At 35.8% G+C, this 23,623-nt stretch overlaps 3 protein-coding genes and 1 long non-coding RNA gene across 4 annotated transcripts; 3 read left to right on the forward strand and 1 right to left on the reverse strand.

Moving 5' to 3' along the window:
• The first annotated feature begins 2,259 nt into the window (after positions 1 to 2,259).
• On the forward strand, positions 2,260 to 4,484 carry LOC9322030 (UDP-glycosyltransferase 73B5). The gene is made up of 2 exons (XM_002883851.2): positions 2,260 to 3,642; positions 3,843 to 4,484. Exons 1-2 carry the CDS (start codon positions 2,652 to 2,654, stop codon positions 4,304 to 4,306), a joined length of 1,455 nt encoding a protein of 484 aa, XP_002883897.1. The 5' UTR covers positions 2,260 to 2,651; the 3' UTR covers positions 4,307 to 4,484.
• Positions 4,485 to 7,242: 2,758 nt separating this feature from the next.
• On the forward strand, positions 7,243 to 9,181 carry LOC9319965 (UDP-glycosyltransferase 73B4). The gene is made up of 2 exons (XM_002883852.2): positions 7,243 to 8,380; positions 8,578 to 9,181. The coding sequence occupies exons 1-2, from the start codon at positions 7,399 to 7,401 to the stop codon at positions 9,039 to 9,041; spliced, it is 1,446 nt and encodes a 481-aa protein (XP_002883898.1). The 5' UTR covers positions 7,243 to 7,398; the 3' UTR covers positions 9,042 to 9,181.
• Positions 9,182 to 15,271: 6,090 nt separating this feature from the next.
• LOC110230287 lies at positions 15,272 to 16,920 on the reverse strand. Its single transcript, XR_002333400.1, has 4 exons — positions 16,619 to 16,920; positions 16,240 to 16,347; positions 15,770 to 15,873; positions 15,272 to 15,369 (listed from the first exon to the last, which is right to left on the reverse strand). It is a non-coding gene; the product is annotated as an uncharacterized LOC110230287 (long non-coding RNA).
• A 2,246-nt stretch (positions 16,921 to 19,166) lies between these two features.
• LOC110230474 (uncharacterized protein At4g02000-like) lies at positions 19,167 to 20,707 on the forward strand. The gene is made up of 2 exons (XM_021033619.1): positions 19,167 to 19,370; positions 19,452 to 20,707. The coding sequence occupies exon 2, from the start codon at positions 19,486 to 19,488 to the stop codon at positions 20,605 to 20,607; it is 1,122 nt and encodes a 373-aa protein (XP_020889278.1). The 5' UTR covers positions 19,167 to 19,370; positions 19,452 to 19,485; the 3' UTR covers positions 20,608 to 20,707.
• Positions 20,708 to 23,623: the final 2,916 nt, after the last annotated feature.

The following is a 23,623-nucleotide window of genomic DNA, read 5'->3' on the forward strand; positions in this document are numbered from 1 at the left end:
AGAAGAGGATTGTTTAGTTTCCGACAGAAATAAAAAATCCGGCCTATGTTGCTTCCACAAATCCCGAAGATACCCAATTGTTGCCTTATTTCCTAACCCTTGACAATTTCAACTTAAAACTTTCATTTATTATCAACCTTTCGATTAAGTGGGTTGCGTCCACCTGTTAATCCCTTCACCGTGCCATGGTGCGTCGGGTTATGCCCTTCATTCCCTTGATTATTTCTTAGAGAAACCAAATTACAATTGACCATTGATATTCTTACCCTTAAAGTATCCACATCCAACCATGAAAAACCAGAAATCAAACTGTTGTAAAAACGTTTGTTACAACCAATGAAACTCCACTCGATACACTCAAAATCCAAAATCAACCGACCCACATCATAACTTTCAGAAATATTCCGACCACCCACAATAGCCCATGGAAGAGTACTCAAAGCCCTCCTTCTCCTATCACCGGAAAACCATCTGTTAAAAACTCCTTCATCTGACCTTCTCTCCTCAATCGTTTTCAACCGAAAACCTCTTTGATCCGCAGTCCAAGACCAAACTGCAGCTGAAACAATCTCAAATTCCAATAACAACACCTCCCTATCCACAATATATATTCCACCGAAGCTCAAACCCAAAAACTCAAACCCCAAATACAACCGGAAAAAAAACCATTTTTTTTTTTTTTTCGATTACAACCTCCATTTCATCAGCTATTACATGGTTAGTAAACATACCTCCCTCAATCAAGAGGGCATCATTCTTTACATTTACTACCTCCAAAAATTCTCTGGTTACTAAAAGATTTCCAAATAAAACAAAACCAATACACATGCTTATGCTTTGAGCTCTTTTATTTATGAAAGCTCTTGATACGCTTCCTTTAAGTATCCAAAACATCACCTCTGTGCCTTGTATACATACCCTAAATGCAGCCGGATCAAGGAGATATGATCTGGATCTATCTAAAGACTCAATCTCTTGGAAATCCGGGAACCAAAACCAAATTTCCAAAACCATAATTCTTTGAAATACAAAAACCCTCCGCACTGCCATCGTAACCCAGCGATTTCTCATCTTTAGAACAATCTCAATCCTCTCTTGAATCACCAGAAACAAGGATTCGAACTTGTTATCTAAAGATTCAGCCACTGAAATTTCCGTCCTAGCTATCCGAGATACTCGCAACCTTGAATCCAGATCATCCCCATGACCCAACCGATAAGAATTAACCACCAAATCCAATCTCCTTGTGAAGATTGTTCTCAAATCCACTATTTCTTCCCCAAATCGAACCCAGATATGAAGACATCGTTGGGTTCTTATCACCCACGACCAACCTCCTAATTTTGTCCAAAAAAGAACCTTCCAAAACCCATTACGGAGCTCTCTCAATCTCCCCTCTCCCTCACCGTCACCTGATTGACCAAAGATTAAAGCCTCATAGACAAACCCCTCAAAAAACCAAAGCAAAACCGTAAGAAACCAAACCGAAGACATCTCAAAACCCTAGATCCGCCGTCGTCCAGCCATCGCGATTAATACCAAAGTGTTTTTACTTTGTTTTTTCTTTTTTCTTTTATTTTTATTTGTCCATTGTAACATTTGATCTATTTCATGCCTTTTAAATATTGGAATATTTTTTAGTTACAAATTAATGTTTTTCTAATACTAATATACTTAACAATGCTTGTGAGAGTTTTTTTTTATCATATTTTCGTAAAATATATATATATATATATATATATATATATATATATATATATATTAATTTATTATTAAAAAAATTCAAAATTGTTAAAATTTATTATAATTTTTCGTTTGATATTTTTGTTAAACGGTTTTTATTATCTCCGGGACATCGCGGGGATCCTGAATCCTAGTTTATAATACTAATGAGATCGTTCATTTACATAGAAAGTTATTAAAATTATTACTTTATCAATTTATCGTATTTTTCAAATTTTACAATGCCATGACTCGAAAATTTTCCACTGTTAATTTATGGAGGCTGCACTATATAATTTAATTAGATTTTCAAAACCTTACAATTCACACAATTGTTTTACCAATCAGAGAGAATCGTTTATATTTATCAAAGTAGTGAATGGCATTATTCAATTTTATTATTTTCTTGTGGAAATGCCAGCCTTAAAAAGACATATGGTACAAAAAGAAGAAAAAAAAAGCAAACGTCAAGGCTTACTCGTCGTCACTAAAGTGAGAAGTCAAAGTTTGCTTCTACAAAACACAACACATGTTCAGATTCGATTCCCAATTTATAGCCAACCAAAGAAGACTAAGTCCTTAACGAACCAGAATAAGGCAACACAAAAGAACTACAACATGACGTGTGCAAAGACGTGACATTCGCCGCCTGGAACTCCATTAATTTATCTGATCTTCTTCCACTGTCTTCTTCTACGTGTACACGTGTGACGTGTGTGTATATATATCTCGAATGTCTGAATCTGGAAGAACAATTCAAGACAGAGTAAGAAAAAAATCCAATCCAGACAAGAAACCCTCCATGTTTTGTCTGATCACATAACACATTTGAGTTCTTAGATCTGCAGAATTTTTCTATTTTTGTTCTGTTTTCTTTTGATTTTCTTCTTCATATTGTGAAACCTAGAAGTTGGTTTCTACAACCAAACATGAACAGAGAAGTCTCTGAAAGAATTCATATTTTGTTCTTCCCCTTCATGGCTCAAGGCCACATGATTCCAATTCTAGACATGGCCAAGCTTTTCTCGAGCAGAGGAGCCAAATCAACCCTTCTCACAACCCCAATCAACGCTAAGATCTTCGAGAAATCTATTGAAGCATTCAAAAATCAAAACCCTGATCTTGAAATCGGAATCAAGATCTTCAATTTCCCTTGTGTAGAGCTCGGTTTGCCTGAAGGATGCGAGAACGCTGACTTCATCAACTCATACCAAAAATCTGACTCAGGTGACTTGTTCTTGAAGTTTCTTTTCTCTACCAAGTATATGAAACAGCAGTTGGAGAGTTTCATTGAAACAACCAAACCAAGTGCTCTTGTGGCCGATATGTTCTTCCCTTGGGCGACAGAATCTGCAGAGAAGTTTGGTGTTCCAAGACTTGTGTTCCACGGTACATCTTTCTTTTCCTTGTGTTGTTCGTATAACATGAGGATTCATAAGCCACACAAAAAAGTCGCTACGAGTTCTACTCCTTTTGTAATCCCTGGTCTCCCCGGAGAAATAGTTATTACAGAAGACCAAGCCAATGTTGCCAACGAAGAAACGCCAATGGGAAAGTTTATGAAAGAAGTTAGGGAATCAGAGACCAATAGCTTTGGTGTATTGGTTAATAGCTTCTACGAGCTGGAATCTGCTTATGCTGATTTTTACCGAAGTTTTGTGGCGAAAAGAGCTTGGCATATTGGTCCACTTTCGCTATCTAACAGAGAGTTTGCAGAGAAAGCTGGAAGAGGCAAAAAGGCTAACATTGATGAGCAAGAATGCCTCAAATGGCTCGACTCTAAGACACCTGGTTCAGTAATTTACTTGTCCTTCGGGAGTGGAACTAATTTCACCAACGACCAGCTGTTAGAGATCGCTTTTGGTCTTGAAGGTTCTGGACAAAATTTCATCTGGGTGGTTAGGAAAAATGAAAACCAAGGTAATTTGTTACTCCCCAGCTGCCATCATTAATCAACATGGCAATGTTAACATTTGTGTACATTTTCGTATTGCTAAATATGTTCTGATACCATGACAATTAGTAGATTGGCTCATGTATTTTATATTACCTTGTATCAATTTATTTGTGATGATGTAGAATTCTCCTAATTATGACTTGGTGTTGGTGTGGTTGGACAGGTGAAAATGAGGAGTGGTTGCCTGAAGGGTTTGAAGAGAGGACAACAGGAAAAGGGCTGATAATACGTGGATGGGCGCCGCAAGTGCTGATACTTGACCATAAAGCAATTGGAGGATTTGTGACGCACTGCGGATGGAACTCGGCTATAGAGGGTATTGCCGCGGGGCTGCCTATGGTAACGTGGCCAATGGGGGCAGAACAGTTCTACAACGAGAAGCTATTGACAAAAGTGTTGAGAATAGGAGTGAACGTGGGAGCTACCGAGTTGGTGAAAAAAGGAAAGTTGATTAGTAGAGAACAAGTGGAGAAGGCAGTGAGGGAAGTGATAGCTGGTGAGAAGGCAGAGGAAAGGCGGCTATGTGCTAAGAAGCTTGGCGAGATGGCGAAAGCCGCTGTGGAAGAAGGAGGGTCTTCTTATAATGATGTTAATAAGTTTATGGAAGAGCTGAATGGTAGAAAGTAGAGGAAGAGAGAAAATGTTTAATGTTGTGAGATTTTACCGAAATTTAAAAAAAAAAGTTTAATGTTGTGAGATAGATTGTTGACTTTGTGTTCCGCTTTGGAGTTCTTCTTTTTGTCACAGACGGTCTTATAGATTTTGCCACTGTTTAGTAAGAGAAAGTCCGTAGTGTGTGTTTCTACATAAGAAAGCTTTATTAAGTCAAAAAGAATAGACCGGAAGGCGGAAGACATGCATTTTCAATCTTCGTTGTACATATTTTACTTCTTGTGATCTTACTATGTAATTTATATTTGATGGATTAATAGGTTGGTTTGTCTTGTAACACAGTTTTTTTCCATTTGCTTCTTAGTTAGTTCTTGTAATAGGGAATTTCTGCTTCTCTCAATTCTCATCCCGTTTCCGTTGTAAGCAATCTCAAAACAAAAATAAATTCATGATCATTAATTGAAAGAGAAATCTAAAATTAGAAAGTGAATAGCTCATAAAGAACTTTATTGTGCAAACAAACTAAAAGGAGACAAAGCTTAAATTGTCACCAAAATCAAGGGGAAGAAGGAGAGTTGTTTTGAGACAATTCTCAAAGTTACAATTAAAATTCTCATTACAAGACTACATATAGAAATCTTTATCTTGTTAAGAACTCTAGTTACATTGGCCATTATCTGAGCTTTTGAACTTTTCATAAAACACTATTTTTAAATTTCATATATGAGTCTACTAATACCCGTCCCAAATTTTAAATGGGATGGGATCCAAAATTTTATATTGGACATAAATAGGACCTTTGTTTTTTAGATAATTAACTTAGAGGTAAGGATCTGAGCTTAAATTAGTTTTTGATAAAATCTTGTCGGGGCCTAAAACAATTACAATATTAGCCCATTATCTTTCCGTTTTTAGCTTCACGCGCTAAGAGAAACGCAACAGTTTTTTTTTTGTTTCTTCCGAGACGAATGCGTGTATATGTATATTTGTCAAACATCTGTTGTTCTATTGTAGATATACACAGATCTACTTAGATCCACATCTATAATTTATAGATCTGTATTTTGATGTGCATCTTTTTTTGTAGACGTCTATTTTTTCTCTTTTATTTCCACTTGATGTTGATACATAACTTATTGTTCAATTTTTTTCCTGTTTAGAAATATGGCTGATCTGGAGCTGCTTTCCCGATTGTTCGCCGATAGAGAGGACCTGCTGGCGATAGGGTGAATATGTGCTTTAAGCTCAATATGATCAAGGTTGTGCTGAAAGCTCTTACTCCTGAAGAGATTGAAAGCATTAGGCCTTGCTTCGGGAAACTTCTTGATGTCTACTTCAAACCTGTCTTCTCTGGCAAATTGGCTCACTTTCTGTTAATCCGACAACTTAATGTTGTCAAGCGACAAAATTCAAAAGTTTTTTCATGTACTTGTTTTCATTCCATTGCTTTCACGATTGTAATCTAGTTTTTTTTTTTTGTGTTTTTCTCGCTTCCCTCACTAAATTCCGTCTCTATATCCACATATCTATATTTAGATCTGCAATTTTTTAATTATCCCTGAGTTTAGATATTCAACTTCCCCTGTAGATCTATATTTATTCATGTATATTTTGTCAAACATCTATTGTTTGTTTTAGATATCCACAAATCTACTTAGATTTGTATCTATTAATGTATATTTGCCAAGTATCGGTTGTTGTATTGTAGATATCCACAGATCTACTTAGACAGTCTGCAGGTTTGCATTAAATGGAAGTCGCCTCCTTCTTTCTGTCGCCGCGTAACCGTCATGTCCGAAACAGAGAGACGTTGTTTCATCCCTTTTTTGCCAAAAAAGTCAAAGTTGTTATCCCACTCGCATGGATACGTAAGCGCCTGATTTTTTCGTTATTTCGAAGAAATCGAAGAGCAGAAGCTAAGTGAGGCTCTTTTTCCGATACTTGGAGTCAAAGCAGTCAACTACCTCTACACTAATTTGCCTCTCTGTTTTTACCTCTGCGCTAACTCTCTCTTTCTTTTTTTTCCAATCTCTTCCCACTTACCTTTGTCTTTTACTAACTCCTTTTACCTAATGCGTAGGTAATGAATCTAGGGCTAAGGCCTAAACTTGTATAGTTTCAAGTTATTCCACCAAACTCTTCGCGTATGTCACTTGGGCTTTGATCTAGGTGCTTTATCCTAGCATTTTACAAAACTGTATACCGAGTTCTAAAATCTAAAAAGTAAGGAAAAGAGACTCCTTGCTGTTTCCACAAACCCTATTTTCTAACAACCTATATCTGTTTTTTTTTTCTTCTAAAAAATGCAAAGCACTCGAAATTTTTGGTGTACTAAGAAAAAGCAATAATCCTGGCTCAATACTCATCGCTAAAGCCTAAGACCATCTTTATCGATGGGTTCTTAACATTAATTCTTACGAAAAATAAATAAATAAATGGTTTAAATTTTAAGAACCAGCTCTTATATAAGAGCCAAATAACCAGTTTTTAGCATTAATTCTTACCATTTTTTTTTTTTTTTTTTTTAGAATGTCTGTGAAATCTATGATAATCCGAAAAACTCAATCCGAAATCAAATCCGAGAATTTGGATTTATCCTGTTGAATCATAAACTATATATCCGAAAATCCAAATCCGAACGTAACCCAAATCCGAATCCAAAAAAGCTAGAATGTTTTATTCGAAAATTTAGATTTATCCTATTAGGTCATATGTGAGAAGTCAAAGTTTGCTTCCACGTACGAGAAACACAACCCATGTGCTGACTCGATTCCCGGTTTGTAGCCAACCAAAGATGACGAACCAGAATACGGCAACACAAAAGTAAAAGATGACGTATGCAAACACGTAAGTAAGATTCGTTAATTAATTTTATCTGATCTTCTTCCACTGTCTTCTTTTACGTGCACACGTGTGTGTCAGTGTGTATAAATCTCTCGATATATCCGATACTGGAACAACAATTCAGACAAAGAAAGAAAGTCCCAAGCTAAGCGACAAGAAACCCTCTCTGTTTTGTCTGGCAGAATTTTTTCCATTTTTGATCTGTTTTCTTTTGATTTTTCTACTTCGTCCTAAAACCAAGAATTTGGTTACTACAACCAAACATGAACAGAGAGCGAGTTCATATTTTGTTCTTTCCCTTCATGGCTCATGGCCACATGATTCCAATTTTAGACATGGCCAAGCTTTTCGCCAGAAGAGGAGCCAAATCAACCCTCCTCACAACACCAATCAATGCTAAGATCTTGGAGAAACCCATTGAAGCATTCAAATTTCAAAACCCTAATCTCGAAATCGGAATCAAGATCCTCAATTTCCCATGTGTGGAGCTTGGATTGCCAGAAGGATGCGAGAACCGTGACTTCATCAACTCATACCACAAATCTGACTCAGGTGACTTGTTCTTGAAGTTTCTCTTCTCTACCAAGTATATGAAACAGCAGTTGGAGAGTTTCATTGAAACAACCAAACCAAGTGCTCTTGTAGCCGATATGTTCTTCCCCTGGGCTACAGAATCTGCTGAGAAGTTCGGTGTCCTAAGACTTGTGTTCCACGGCACATCATCCTTTGCCTTGTGTTGTTCGTATAACATGAGGATTCATAAGCCACACAAGAAAGTCGCCACGACTTCTACTCCTTTTGTAATCCCTGGTCTCCCAGGGGAGATAGTAATCACAGAAGACCAAGCCAATGTTGCCGATGAAGAAACGCCATTTGGAAAGTTTTGGATAGAGGTCAGGGAATCAGAGACCAGTAGCTTTGGTGTTTTGGTGAATAGCTTCTACGAGCTGGAATCTGCTTATGCTGATTTTTACCGTAGTTTTGTGGCAAAAAGAAGTTGGCATATTGGTCCGCTTTCGCTATCCAACAGAGAGTTTGCGGAGAAAGCTGGAAGAGGGAAAAAGGCTAACATTGATGAGCAAGAATGCCTCAAATGGGTTGACTCTAAGACACCTGGTTCAGTAGTTTACTTGTCCTTTGGCAGCGGAACTGGCTTACCGAACAAACAGTTGTTAGAGATCGCTTTCGGTCTTGAAAGCTCTGAACAAAATTTCATCTGGGTGGTTAGCAAAAATGAAAACCAAGGTAATTTGTTCCTCCTTAACCATTGTTAATCAACGTGGTCTTTTTCATATTATACTCAATGTTAACATTTTTGTATAGTTTCCTAATGCAAATATGCTATGAGGCCATAGCAATGCGTAGATCGGTTCATGTAATTTATATATGACTTTGTAGAATTCTCCTAACAATTATGACTTGCTGTTTGTGTGGTTGGACAGGTGAAAATGAAGAGTGGTTGCCTAAAGGGTTTGAGGAGAGGATTACAGGAAAAGGGCTGATAATACGCGGATGGGCCCCGCAAGTTCTGATACTTGACCACAAAGCAATTGGAGGATTTGTGACGCATTGCGGATGGAACTCGACTATGGAGGGCATTGCTGCGGGGCTGCCTATGGTGACTTGGCCGATGGGGGCAGAACAGTTCTACAACGAGAAGCTTTTGACAAAAGTGTTGAGAATAGGAGTGAATGTAGGAGCTACAGAGTTGGTGAAAAAAGGAAAGATGATTAGTAGAGAGGAAGTGGAGAAAGCAGTGAGGGAAGTGATAGCTGGGGAAGAAGCAGAGGAAAGGCGGATACGGGCGAAGAAGCTAGGTGAGATGGCTAAAGCCGCTGTGGAGGAAGGAGGGTCTTCTTATAATGATGTTAACAAGTTTATGGAAGAGTTGAATGTTCGAAAGTAGAAAAACAAAACATGTTAAATTTTGTGAGATGGATTGTAACTTGTTTGTCTTTGAAGACTAGCTTTAGCCACTGTTTGGTTAGAGAAAGTTTGTGGTGTGTTCATATCTCTTTTATAATATGAGAAGTTTTTTTTCTAACTTTTCCTAATTTTCCTAACATTGCGATATTTGGCACTCTCTTTTGATGACATTCACTACAAGAAAACATGGATTTAGCGACTACAAGAAACGTAACTAAAGAGTCGCTAAACACATAATAACCACTAATTAGCGACTAATAAACGTTGTCGCCGAACACTGCGTCGCTAAAATAAATTGTAGCCTAATAGTCGCTAAATAGCGACTATTCTGCGACAACTATTTGAAGTCGCCTGTGCGTCGCGTATGAGTCGCTAAAGTGGCGACGGTTCTGCTACTAATATGTCACTATTTGGCGACTGGTTTGGCGACTAATAGGTGACTGTGGAATCGCCAAAAAGACACTACAAGGCGACTGTTTTATGAATGTTTTAGTGACTGAATGGCTATCGTTTTGCGACTTATTGGAGGTTTATTTTTGGATTTTGCCTGCTTATTTTGATTCCAATTACGTTTGCATTTACTAATTAAAACCAAACATACAAAACATACAAGTTCACAAGACCAAAACATACAAGTTCTTAATAAACATAAAAACATACAAGTTCACAAGACCAAAAGTACAAGTCCAAAATATCAAGTTCACAAGACATAAATACAAACATACTTGTACCATAAGTACAGGAATTGATTGGGAATTGAGGAAGGCCAGGAAATTAGGGTCAGTTTCACTCAGGTACTTCTTCACCATCGACAAATGCTTGATCTTAGCTGCTTGTGATGCTGCGACCCGCAATGCCTCTGCTTCACGTGCTGCTTGTAGAGCTGCTTGTTCCTCTATCTTGCGGTTAGCATCCTCAAGCTGTGACTGCAGGGTTGTGAAAGAAGAACTGCTTCCTGCGTACTTGCGCTTCCCGTTGATGTAAACCCCTAAGCTGCCAATTCCAAAGTAATCCCCTCTATCATTTGTGACAGTAGACTGCAAAACAAAGTAAAAACATTAGTGCTTAACAGATAAAAGTAGACTACAGAGCAAAAGACAAGACTACTACCTGAAGAAATATCTCATCATCCTCCTCCTGAGACAGCTCAGACTGACGCGAATTACCATCATCCTGTTCATCATTCTCTTGCAGGGCAGCCAACTTAGCTGCCTTGTTCTTGAGATATGCCTCATGGATTTCCTGCGCCTTCCTATCCACAAATATCCCATCCTTCTTGGTATGAGTTCTGATGAACACTTCTCCAATAGTAGGAGGTCTTCCCAATTCAACTTCATGAAATATAGTAACAGAGATGTCAGCAAGTAATAAACAAAACAAGTATTTAAAACAGACATGTAACTTACCATCTCTTGCTCCACTTGTAAAAAGGACTTTGGACCAGAAACATGCTTGTGAGGACCAAGACCATTACGGTCAGACATCCTAGCTGCTGATGTGGTTGAACTCTTGGCTTGGGCTTCTTCAGTATCCCAATACTTACACATCTCTCTCCACAGAGTTTTCTCAATCCAATACGGCCTCACTCTTGGGCTTTTTGACCCTGCCTTACTAACCATGTCTTTCATACGCAGTGCAATGATCTTGTAGAACTTGGCTTCAACCACACCTGTAACTGAGGGATGCCAGGTGTGTGTTTTCTACCAAAACAAGAGGACAGTGAAGCAGATGTTAGTTATCAAAATACAATATGAAAATACAGTAGTAGAAGAGGGATAGAAGCTTACAGCGAATTCAAGAAAGTATCTTTCTCTTCTTCCAGTTGGCACACAACTCCAATTGTAGTATGGTCCATCAAACTTGTTAGTAAAACACTTGGTGACCTTCCGGGTTAGCTTACCCTTATCCTTACCAAACCTACAATCAAATAAACAAACTTACAATCTATACACAAGAATACAAACAGACCTAAACCTCTTCACAAACTATACCTAAACAGAACCATACCTAAACCCTAAACAAGAACCAGAACCATACCTAAACCCTAAACAAGAACCAGAACCTATACACAAACAGACCTAAACCATACCTAAACCTATACACAAACCATACCTTAACACAAACAGACCTAAACCATACCTAATCCTATACACAATTCTAGACAATCCTATACACAATTCTATACAAACAATCCTATAAACATTCAGAATCCTTACCATGTCGTCCCAGGCTCTAAAGTCGGAGAGATGAGAGTAGTATAGAGCTCACGGCCTGGGATGACAAGCGTATCATGTAAAGTCGCGAGGACATCTTCTGGGAGTGTTGAATCCCTCAAACCTTCATCCTCCGATGTATTTTCATCATCAGCTTCTTCATTCAATGCAGCTTATTCTTCTTCAACGTTCTGAGCTTGAGAACTGTGACCAGACAGAGAGGCTCTTGGTGGTCGTTGTTGATTAACCACTGGAGAAGGAACCGGCGCTGGAGGCTGAACTGGAGCTGGAGACTGAGAGGCACGGGGAGATCCGGATGCTAAACGATGAACAGAGGAGACAGATGCTCGAAACGGAGTCGTTCTAGAGCCCCGAGGAGATCCACCAGCTGCATGCTGAGATCCTTCGCCCGACTGGAAAAGCTGCAGCGGAGGTGGATAGTCTCTTAGACTCAGTTGCGGTGAAGCTGACGATTCGGCGGATGCTCAGTCCCATGATTTGGATCTTCAGGGTTCGCCGGCGTGAACTCATACTGCGACGGAAGGCTCCTTGGTCTTCGACTCGATACACCGGAAGATGTGGGTCGAGTAGGGACGACAGTGGGTCGCTTCACCGGAGACTTCGGTCCCCTCTTCCCTCTTCCGCTTCCTCTTCCACCGCGAACACGAGGAGCCATCGATTAGACCTAAAAGAAGTAGATTTGTAGAGAATTGGAGAGAAATTGCAGGGTTAGGGTTAGGGTTCGTCGAGATAGAGAGAATTAGGGATCTAGGGTTAGAGAAATGCGGAAATAGGGTTTCCTCGGTTAGAAATAGGGAATTTATACTATGGGCCAACGCAGTAAATCTAATGGACCGAGACCAATTAAAAGGCCCAATTAGAAATTATAGTCGCTATAAAGTGGCTAATTAGTAGCCCAGTTTATAGACTAAATATTTAGAAGCTACTTAGTCGCCTAATTTGGCGACTATACAACGACTATTGTTATCCGTCGCCAAATGCAGACGGATTAGCGACTAATGTTGTTTAGGCAACATTCAGTCGCCTAAATGTAGCAATTCAGTCCTCAAATTCAGCGACTAATTTATCAGTCGCTGAATAACGTCGCTAATGACGTGTTTTCTTGTAGTGACTTGTCCTCTTTCATTTTAATTTTGTCTTTTTTAATTTAGTTCTAAAAATAGATATTTTTTTATCATATTGGTACATTCGACATATATTTTTAAAATTATTAAGTTTTTAAAATTATTAAGTTTTCAAAATCACGTAACGTTATTATTAAACTATTTTATAATTTCTTCTTAATAGTTGAACATTTTTATCCTAATGATGTATTATTTATCAATACTAGGTTATTTAGCCGCGATACTCGCGGCTTCTTGCATACTATGTCATATGTTTGCTATTTATTTTACTTAGTTTTTTTGTTTGAATTTAAAATTTAAAGAAAAATAAATAAATGAATGACAGTAAATTCAAATTTGATTTTTTTCTGTAAAATTTGAATTGTACTCATCTATATACAATGATATTTATGTTTTTTAAAAAATAATGAAGAGTATATTACTGTTTTTAATCAATACAATATTTGATGCCAATTAGACATTTTAAGAGTGTTGATGATAAAATTAATGATTATAGTAATATAATACGTATACATAAATAATACTTATTTTGTTAAAATGTGAAAATATTAAACCCTACTATGAAAATTAAGTTACATCGTTTTCAATTTATAATTTATATTTTAATAGTAAAGTTAATATTCTAAATTTATCCAATTTTAAAAGTTATTGTTGCATTTTAAAGAATTTAAATATAATGGTAATACAACAAATTTTCTATTATTTTCTACTTAATAGAAATATCATAACCAAATGTTATACATATTGGGTTTGAGCTGAGTTTTGAATTGAGTATACCATTATATTTTGATACAACTTAATTCGAAGTTGTTTATCTACTTAATGAAAATATTTTAAATCACATAAATGACGTAACAAATGTTGAAACACCATTTTATTAGTTTATTCTCCGTTAATAAAATAACCATTTTATGCTACTTGTAAAAGCATAATTTATTTGAGAAATGTATAACAAATAATTTATTCCGTAATATTTTTTACACTTTAAGAAATAGATGTAGGAATGAAGATGAATTATATTGTAAGAGATAAGTGAAGAGAGATGAATTATTCAATTATACAATTCAAGCGTATGTTTCCACTACCACTTAACATTTATGTTGTAGCATACTCAGTTGTATTTTTTCCTTCTACTCATCATTAGTCTTTTTGATTTTCTTCTTAAGCTCACTTCAAAAATATCAAATTTATTTTGAGTCAATCAAAATTCAGGTCTATATAGATTGATTGTTTTGGACAAAGAAAACCAACCTTAGTATATCTTCTCTTGTTGCATTACAAACTTCGGGTTTCTCTACTCGCTCCTTTTAAAAGACCTCTAAAATAGCACATACGATTGATTGTGAGTAATGTTTATTAGTTACATGTCATCTCCTCTTCACAGCCTCTTACAAAATTGACAAAAATGTAATATTGAAACACCATTAGTCGGATTATAAAAGAAAATGTTATAAAATTTATCAATATTATGAAATTTGGAATATGATGGTTAGTGATATGTGTATATTACTATTTATAGAAGACAAAATATTTATGTTTTACACTATTCAACTTTAACAATTATGTTTAAATATCATTTATGAGTAAGTTAATATCATTTTGTATTAATTGTATTTAAAGTATTGTTGTAATTTAGTGTGAGCATTAACAACATAACGATTATTATTAGTATGGAGGTTACAAAATATGAGAAAATACATAAATATAATTATTATATATTATTATAGAAAAATCTTAAATTGTTACATGCTAATGATGTGGATGACATTTGTTTCAATATAAATATGATTGAAATCATATATATGAAAGTTGGCCAACTCTCTCCATATGAGTGCCACATCATCACACAAAAAAATGACATGTGTCATTTTGTATTATTTAAATAAAAAATTAGCCAAATGAAATGAGAAAAAATTAAAAGTTCTTTATTGCATTAAATCCTCTATCAATTATACTTTTAAGTTAATTATTCAAAATTGAAAAAAAATATATACAAAATTATTTTAATAAAAAACACTACTTTCAATATACTCATCTTATTTTTATAAATTTTTTTGTCAATGGTTACCACTAGATAATGACTGAAACTTTATTTTTTTTGTAATTTATCACACAAGAAAATGACATGTGTCATTTTGTATTATTTTAAAAAAAATTAGCCAAATTAAATGAGAAAAAATTAAAAGTTCTTTATTGCATTAAATCCTCCATCAATTATACTTTTAAGTTAATTATTCAAAATTGAAAAAAAAAATACAAAATTATGTTAATAAAAAACACTACTTTCAATATACTCTTCTTTTTTTAATAAATTTTTTTTATCAATGGTTACCACTAGATTATGACTGAAACTTTATTTTTTTTGTAATTTGGTTGTTTGCTATCACATGGAGAGAGTTGACAAACTTTCATACATATGGAGAGAGTTGACCAATTTTTATATATATGATTACGTTTTGTTGTTCATATATGACTTATGATATGACTTTCTCTCTTTTTATTTTTATGTCTTATGATAAGTTGGTAACATTGACATGCAAGTTTTTTCAAGCGATGGACCTTTGAAACGTTATACATACCAAATAATTCAAGACACGACTATTTCTCTTATATGTTTGTATGCAATGATAGAAGATCTAAAAGTGTTGACCTAAATGACACTTTAGTTTTGCTTTATTTTTCTATTTTCATATGAAAACTTTTGAGATCTTGTTCAATTTATGTTTATCCAATCTACTATACATTTTTGCAGCAGTTTTTGGGGTACCCAAATCGGGTCAAAATTTTGACCCGGAATTAATTTATTTCGACCCGGATTGGAATTAATTATTTGGATCCGAATAATTAGAGACTTTCCTAAAAAAAATCTGTGATAAAACCGCAAATCTTGAGTTCGAATATTCCTAAATTTTCGTCAATCGTCGTTAATGTATCTTTTGAGAAGATTTCCCTACAAAAAAGGAAACTACATTAACAATTGCGTTTTGATTTTGTTTTGATTTGTAAACTAACAACAAGCATATTCTCAAGATATTCAAATATCAGAATATTGCCTAAACTAAAACATATAGAACATTCTAACGTAATTGTGTTAACAAGAATATTATTTTTGTTTCATAATGATTTCGCAATCTTCCCTTAAACATTTGTGCATCATTCTAATTTTGATTAATTATACGATTAAAATTTTGATTAATGATACGTAATTGTGTTAACAAAATTTTGAACTTGATCACCAAGATTTTCTCGCTTTACAATCACACCTAACCCTAAACATCTACAACCTCTATATATAACATAACATGCCAACACATGCAAGAAAAACACCAGGGCATCAAGAAACATTTTACCTTTTACATCCATGAAGAAAGCTTTTCAATATCTCCATGGTTGTTTCTTTTGACTATCTTAGAAGCGGCTTTACAATATTGCATGACAAGTCCAAATTAAGATTCTGCATCATAACGGCAATACACAACCAAAACTGGTGAGATTCTGAACTCAAACATCACAATCAGTTTCCAAATTCATTCTTTTTGTTTTTTTGTTTCATGCAGATTTGTGGATGACAAGAAAGGATTTGCGCTTGACAACCTACAAACTTTAAAAAGATTCGGCTTTTGTTCAGCCTTTCGACAAACGCAAATAGTTCATTCAGGTCTAGCAAACCCAATTTTGTTAAAGTTTATGCATTTAGGGATTCAATTGGTTACCATAAAGATCAAATCATTGGTGTGTGTGTGTGTACATCCTTTCAAAACGCTTACTTAAGACATATAGATTTGTATTCATGGAGGACAGAACTGAAATCAAATGTTACCTTCTTTTGAACAGTGGAACCTAAAGGGTTTGAGTTCTTTGTTAACACTATCAATCTTCTTACGAACCACATAAACTTCCTTCCTCATAGGATCATACACTAAAGCTCCTGTCATAAGAAACAACATGTCTGTAAAGATAAGATGTATTGGTAATCCAGCTTAACTCAGTTATTGAGAATGAGAGAAGATATAATTATAAGAAAACATGTTATCCATGGAAATTGCTATCACAAAAGTTGTGTAAAAATCCGAATGACCATTACTATTAATCAATTCCAAAATCAATTCGTTTTTGTAAACAAACTAAAATTACAGCCATCAATTCATGGTTCAGAAGCTACTCAATCGATAAAAAAATTGCAAGCGAAGAGTGAATACAAATGGTTTGACCCAAAATTAGATTCAAATCCGAGCAACTGGCCAAGCTATGAACATGTATAACCGATTACAATCGGATCATGTAGTTCAAACAGAAAAAAAAATCGCGTTTTGGTGGTATAATCGGTGAGAGCTTGAAGATAAACAAGTTCGTCATTCATCGGGTTACGAATTCTTTTTTTTTTCCTTTTTTTTTTTTTTGTGCCGAGAAATGTTTTATTGTGGCAGATCTATAATTTGGTTTCATCATTTTTTTTTGGCCTCGGCTTTCGGTTATCGGTTGGGTCCATTCGGTTTCGGTTCTTTCGGTTTCAAAATTTTATATCTATTCGGATATTTTAAAATTTCGGTTCGGTTTCGGTTCGGTTCCGATTCTTTCGGTTTTAAAATTTAGTATCCATTTTGTTATTTTGTTTAAAATATTTTCGGATATTTCAGTTATTTTTGAGTATTTTCGGATATTTTTGGATATATTTCGGTTATTTTCGAGTATTTTTACTATTTATATATATTTTTCAAGTATTTTTGATTATTTGGTCTATAAATAACTAATTATTTTGAAAATATAATTATTGTATTTCGGGTATTTCGGTTACCTGAAATATTTCGGTTCGGTACCGATTCGGTTACGGTTATTTTGGTTATAGAATTGCGTATCCATTCGGTTATTTTCAAATTCTCGGTTCAGTTTGGTTCGGTTTTTTTTACTTTGGTTTCGGTTCGGTACATTCAGTTCGGTTTATTTGGCTAGGCCTAATTTTTTTTTTCCAAAACAAATACTTCTTTTGGGCTTATAATGTTTGGGCTTCAATTTTACTTATTGGGCTTCGTAGATTAATTTTCTGTTAACTAGATTACAATTTCATAATAAAAAATTATTACCATATAAAACTTATTATACTGTTAGCTTACAAGAAAATAATTATTATGTAAACCATATAAATAAAAGACAAAAATAATATTAGACTTAATACTATCGTAAACTTAAAGTGATTTTTAAACGATACTCAACCTCTCTAAAGAATTATCTATCACCACAAACAACAACCAAAACTATACACAACCAATTGTTCATTTATTAAAAATCATAAATAACAAAGTATTTATAATATTTAAGTTATAGAAATTTTTTTAATATTAATAATATTTAAACTATATAAAAATTAAAAATATAAATATTATGGAAACTATTTAAAAACAAACTTTTAAATTGACTCGAATTATACGTCTTTAAAATAAAATATTATTGAAATAAAAATAACAAAATGATGTATAATTTCACGGGACGGGGTTATATGGTGGGATAGATTTGGGTCGATATTAATACGGGACGTTATACCACTGGTGAAATCCTAGAATTAACTATCAAAATATAATTATACAATCTTAAATACTAAACAAAACAAACAAAATTAACTATGAGGTATATTGTGGGGTAAAATATAGCTTTATTACAAGCCAAATACAAACATTCATAAGATTATAATCAAAAAGTTTCTTAGTCAAATATGTAAATTTTGTTTAATCAAGTTATAAGAAAACACAAAAAAAAATTTATTTATCCCGCGGTGTACCGCGGTTCATATCCTAGTATTTAATAATAAGTCTATCACGATGTGGTTGGAGTACTAGATCAGGAGAGTTAACAGAACAAGAAATTATATTTATAATCAAGTTAAGTGAGTTTCAAACCACACAAATGACATAATTACATATGATTGTATAAAAATATCCTATATTGATGTTGTATGTATTCATGATTGTGAAAAAATATTATTATCTTAAATATATAAATAGTCAGATTTATACATTAAAATGTATAAATTAATATTTTAAGTCAAAAATGAATCTAATCATAAAAATTGTAACTACATAATATGAATTTAATTTTATTAATTACACAATGACAAATTAAAAAATAAACATAAATTAGCAACAAGAACAATCAACATAATTTTTCTTAAAAAATTTCAAAACAAACCCACGCATAGCGTGAGTATTCATCTAGTTTTTTTTAAAGGCTCTTTAGATTTGATATCTTGCAGGGGATGTACCTTTAGTCAAGTGGTTAAGTCCATTTGACTCCGCCTTCCCCATCGGAGTTCGACTCCAGTAAGTCGCGTTATCTCGCGTAGTAGGGATTGGCTATGGATCGGGTCTTGTCAATCCAAAGATGTCAAAAAAAAAAGATTTGATATCTTGCATTTGCTCATATTTTAGTATTGTTTTTTACTTTACTATTATTTATGTATGTAAACATCAATAAACATATGTTATCTATTACTTTTACAAAATAAATTGTTGATATAAACTCACAGATAATTTGTTTGTTTGTTGATATAAACTCTCACATAATAGTTAAAATTCATATTATTTTACAAATAGCAAACTAAATTTATTTATCTTATAAAAACCATATGAACTTCAATCTAATTAAAATCATCAAAGATCCAAGGATAACTTCTATCTTATTTTTTTTTAATTTCACTCATCAATTTAAATTCTAGTGCTAGATTTTATACTAATGGTTTATCTTTATAGGATTTAATAAAATGATCATGAAGCAAAATGCAGTTTCCTCTCAACAGAGGCGATTTTTTGGGTGATTGGAGAACTCCCCATCGTCATCTTCTTCCTTCTCCCCGGAGATTCTTTCCGACCGATTTCAATATTGATTCTAATGACTTTAACGGCGGTTTCGTTCTGTCATCTTCTCTCTCTGACAGTTTTTCAGTTATCCCAAATTTGTCGGGTAACTGCTCTTGGAAACCGCCGTGGAAAACATCCTATAAAGATGTCGGTCTCATTCAATCTCTCTCTCTTTCACTTTCAGATTTCTGTTCTACCACCAAAGCAAATCGAGTATCATGAGTGATTTCATACGCAAATCGATTCAAGACTTGGATTTGGGAATTGATGACTATCCGGTAACTTTACCGCCAGAATTCACGGCCAGGGCTGCCGCTGTGAATCAATTCTCTTTGGTCGTCACGCCGGTTAATCCTCGGAAACAGAATTTACGGGCTATGATCAATCAGTTGCCAAAGGTGTGGGGTTTCGCTAATTCTTGTGTTGGTTGGATCCTGGGTAATGGAAGGGTTCAATTCGTCTTCCGTGATGAAGATTCGATGAATCTGGTACTCCGACGTGGTCCTTGGTCGTTCAATGAATGGATGGTGACTGTTCACCGCTGGTATCCAAATATCACAGAGGAAGACATGAAAATCATTCCGTTTTGGGTCCAAATCAAAGGTATTCCTCTGTTGTATCTCACTAGCGCCATGGCAGCGTATGTTGGAAATAGGTTGGGACATGTTACAGAGGTTGACTTCAATGATAACGCCAATAGGGTGGAGTTTGTGCGTGTTCAAATTGATTGGAATGTAGACATGCCTCTTAGGTTTCAAAGAAAATTTCAATTCATTGTGGGGGAGAACTCTGTGATTAAGTATCGTTTTGAAAGGCTCAGAAATTTCTGTACTAAGTGTGGGTCGCTCAAACATGATGCCAAAGAATGTGAACTGTCCTTTGACAATAATGGTGAACCGCCTGAGGAAGGTAATGATGATGATTTGGATGACGGAGCAAATGGCGATAGGAATGACAATGTGAATGAAGGAACATCTGATGCTAACACTCTCCAAACCATCGATCCTTTTGGTCCTATCCCAGGCCTGCAACTTAACCAGAATCACAATCTTACACCGGAAAGAACATCTGCTTCTTCACTTCCAAGTGCTTTTGAGGATGTGGAACTTACTGCAGAAAGAATCAGATATCTTCATGCCAGGTTTGTGCGTAATACCATCCAGAAAAAGGAATCTCCTCGACTTTTGGTAGAGATGGCGGATAGCTTAGAGAGCCCTGGTCAGAACAAGAGAAAGAGGGTTACCTTTGAGAATCTCTTACAACAATGTGAAGCTGCTGAGGATAAGGCGGTCCTGTGCCACATCCGCAAGCGTGAACGTGTTGAATCTCAATCAAGTTAGTTATGTAGAAATCAAAAGCTTAAAGAACTGCACTTCTTTATTAGATTTAGAAAACTCTCACAAAAACTAAATCTCTCTATTGAAGTCTTGTAGAACAACTCTCTACATAGAACTCCTTATATAGACATAAGCAACATCCTAAACCTATTAAGATTACAAAACCAATTTCCATATTTTGTAAACCTTGTTTTCCTTTTTTCTAGTTCTCTAGAAACTTCCACTTTCTAAAGAAACTTGTTCCCCAAGTTCTGGAATTATCCAACATTCACCCCCGTAATTCCAACACGACTTGCAGGGTCTTCGATTGCTTGTACTCCGATCAAGTTCCTCATTTCCTTGAATTTGATTCGGGCTAGTGGCTTCGTAAGTATGTCCGCTTTCTGTAGTGTACCAGGAACATGCTCCACCTCTATTTGATCATTCTCCACACACTCTCTAATGAAGTGATATTTCTTGAGAATGTGTTTGCTCCTTCCATGAAAGACCGGGTTCTTGGTGAGAGCAATGGCTGACTTATTGTCAATCCTCAGTGTGACCTTCTCGTTTTTGCTAAGTATTTCTTCCATTAACTCCTTAAGCCATATAGCTTGCTTTGCGGCTTCCGTAGCTGCCATGAACTCAGCTTCGCAAGACGATAACGCGACGTTGGGCTGTTTCTGCGATGTCCACGTGATTGGTGATGAACCGAAGTAGAAGATGTGACCCGACGTGCTTCTTCCATCATCGATATCAATGTTATGACTACTATCACTGTATCCAATCACCTTGCTTGATTCATCTCTCCTGAAAAACAAACCCAAATTGGTAGTTCCCTTTACATATCTTAGTACCTGTTTAAGAGCTTGGCCGTGACTCTCTCTCGGACTTTGCATGTATCGACTTAGAACTCCAACAGCATATGCCAAGTCTGGTTTCGTGTGAAGCAGGTACCTCAAGCATCCAATGTTTCTCCTGTATGCCGTGGCATCAATCTCTGGCTCACTTTCTGCCTTTGAGAGCTTTTTGTTTGCATTCATTGGAACTTGTGTGGAATTACATGTGTCCATCTTTGTATCCAAGAGAATTCCTTTTGCATAACCCTCTTGCTTTATGCGAATCCCATCAGCTCCTTGTAAGACTTCAATTCCAAGATAGTATGTCAATTTGCCTAGATCAGACATCTCAAATTCTCTTGACATATCTTTCTTGAATTGATTGATGACTTTTAATGATGTTCTTGTCACGAACAAGTCATCTACGTATATTGCCACTATCAAGTAGTCTCCCTTCTCCCCTTTGAGATACACGGACAACTCTTTCACACATCTCTTGAGGCCCATCTCTTTAAACACACGATTAAGCTTCACATTCCATGCCCTAGGAGCTTGGCGTAGTCCGTATAGTGCTTTGTGAAGTCGGTAGACTCTGTTTTCTTCTCCTTTCTTTTCAAAGCCCTCAGGTTGGCTTACATAGACGGTTTCATTAAGGTCTCCGTTTAAGAAGGCCGTCTTGACGTCTAAGTGATGTATCTCCCAACCTTTTGCTGCTGCAAGTGCTATGAGAGAGCGGATGGTTTCGATCCGAGCAACAGGGGCAAACGCTTCTTCAAAATGAATGCCTTGTTGTTGTACATAGCCTTTTGCTACTAGCCTCGCTTTGTACTTGTTCACCGAACCATCTGCTTTTCTTTTGATCTTAAAGATCCATTTTAAACCTATTGGTTTTACCCTAATTGGTTTGTCAACAAGCTCCCAAGTCATGTTTTTCACGATTGAATCTATTTCAGCCATCATAGCTTCAATCCATTCTCGAAGATCCTTAGCTTCCCAATAGCTTTCTGGCTCGCCATCAATGGTGAACAGCAGCTTCTCACTTTCTATGTCAGCAAGAAGAATGTAATCATCAAGATATCTTGGTCTGTTGATTGCACGCCCGTACCTTGTTACGTATTGCTGGTTTTGGGCTTCTTCTTGATGTTCGTCATTATCGTTCTCAGCCTCTGCTTCTTCGTCTTGATTTTCAGGTTGCGGATCTTCTTGATAATCATCATTGTTCACTTGATTATCGTTATTAATATTGCCATCTTCAATAACTCCATTAAGTGTGAGCTTAAACATTCCAGGTTCTCCGCTCTCTTGTTGTGACAATGATGACCAGTCCCAAGCTTTCTTCTCTTCAAATATTGCATCTCTGCTTACAAACACCTTCCTCGTGGTTGGGTCGTAGAGACGATAGGCTTTGGAGCCTTGTTCAGTTCCAAGATTGATCACATATCGCGACCTATTGTCTAGCTTCTTTAGATAAGGTCCGGTGATCTTTATATATGCGACACATCCAAAGACTCTTAAATGTTCAATATTCGGTTTCTTGGACATGAGGCACTCATATGGTGTTTGATCTTTCAAAGCTTTTGTAGGGACTCGGTTGATGAGATATGTGGAGTGACGTACGGCTTCTCCCCACATATCATTCGGAATTTTCATTGCCTTAAGCAAACTTCTTGTCATCTCCATCAGAGTGCGATTTCTCCTTTCTACTACACCATTCTGTTGAGGCGTGTATGGTGCAGTTAAGTGACGATTAACTCCGTTTTCTTCACAAAACGAGTTGAATTCATTCGAGGTAAACTCTCCTCCTCTATCGGTGCAAAAAGTTTTAATCGATTTCCCCAATTGCTTCTCCACGAAATCTTTAAATCTTTTGAACCGATCGAACGTCTCACTCTTCTCCTTTAACAACATTGTCCACATGTATCTTGAGAAATCATCAATTAATACGAAAACGTACCGATTGTTTGCTAGTGTTGGCGGTGAGATAGGTCCGCATAAGTCTCCGTGAATCAACTCCAAGGCTTGAGTTGCCCGGTATGACGCTTTGATTGGGAAAGGTTTTCTTGTTTGTTTCCCAACTAAGCATGCGTTGCAGATGCTTTCCTCTAATTGAATCTGTGGCAACCCAATGACCATCTCCTTTTTCACCATGTTATTCAGGACACCAACACTTATATGACCAAGTCGTGAATGCCAAGTCATTGCTT

The sequence above is a fragment of the Arabidopsis lyrata genome (genome assembly GCF_000004255.2).
Source record: "Arabidopsis lyrata subsp. lyrata unplaced genomic scaffold ARALYscaffold_3, whole genome shotgun sequence".
In the NCBI taxonomy this organism is placed as follows: Eukaryota; Viridiplantae; Streptophyta; class Magnoliopsida; order Brassicales; family Brassicaceae; genus Arabidopsis; species Arabidopsis lyrata.

Excerpts from the sequence above, each read along its gene's own strand:
- LOC110230474 (XM_021033619.1), top strand. The coding sequence starts at position 19,486 with ATGAGTGATTTCATACGCAAATCGATTCAAGACTTGGATTTGGGAATT.
- LOC9319965 (XM_002883852.2), top strand. The coding sequence starts at position 7,399 with ATGAACAGAGAGCGAGTTCATATTTTGTTCTTTCCCTTCATGGCTCAT. Across the intron at positions 8,381-8,577 it reads TAGCAAAAATGAAAACCAAG|GTGAAAATGAAGAGTGGTTG; the intron begins GTAATTTGTTCC and ends GTGGTTGGACAG.
- LOC9322030 (XM_002883851.2), top strand. The coding sequence starts at position 2,652 with ATGAACAGAGAAGTCTCTGAAAGAATTCATATTTTGTTCTTCCCCTTC. Across the intron at positions 3,643-3,842 it reads TAGGAAAAATGAAAACCAAG|GTGAAAATGAGGAGTGGTTG; the intron begins GTAATTTGTTAC and ends GTGGTTGGACAG.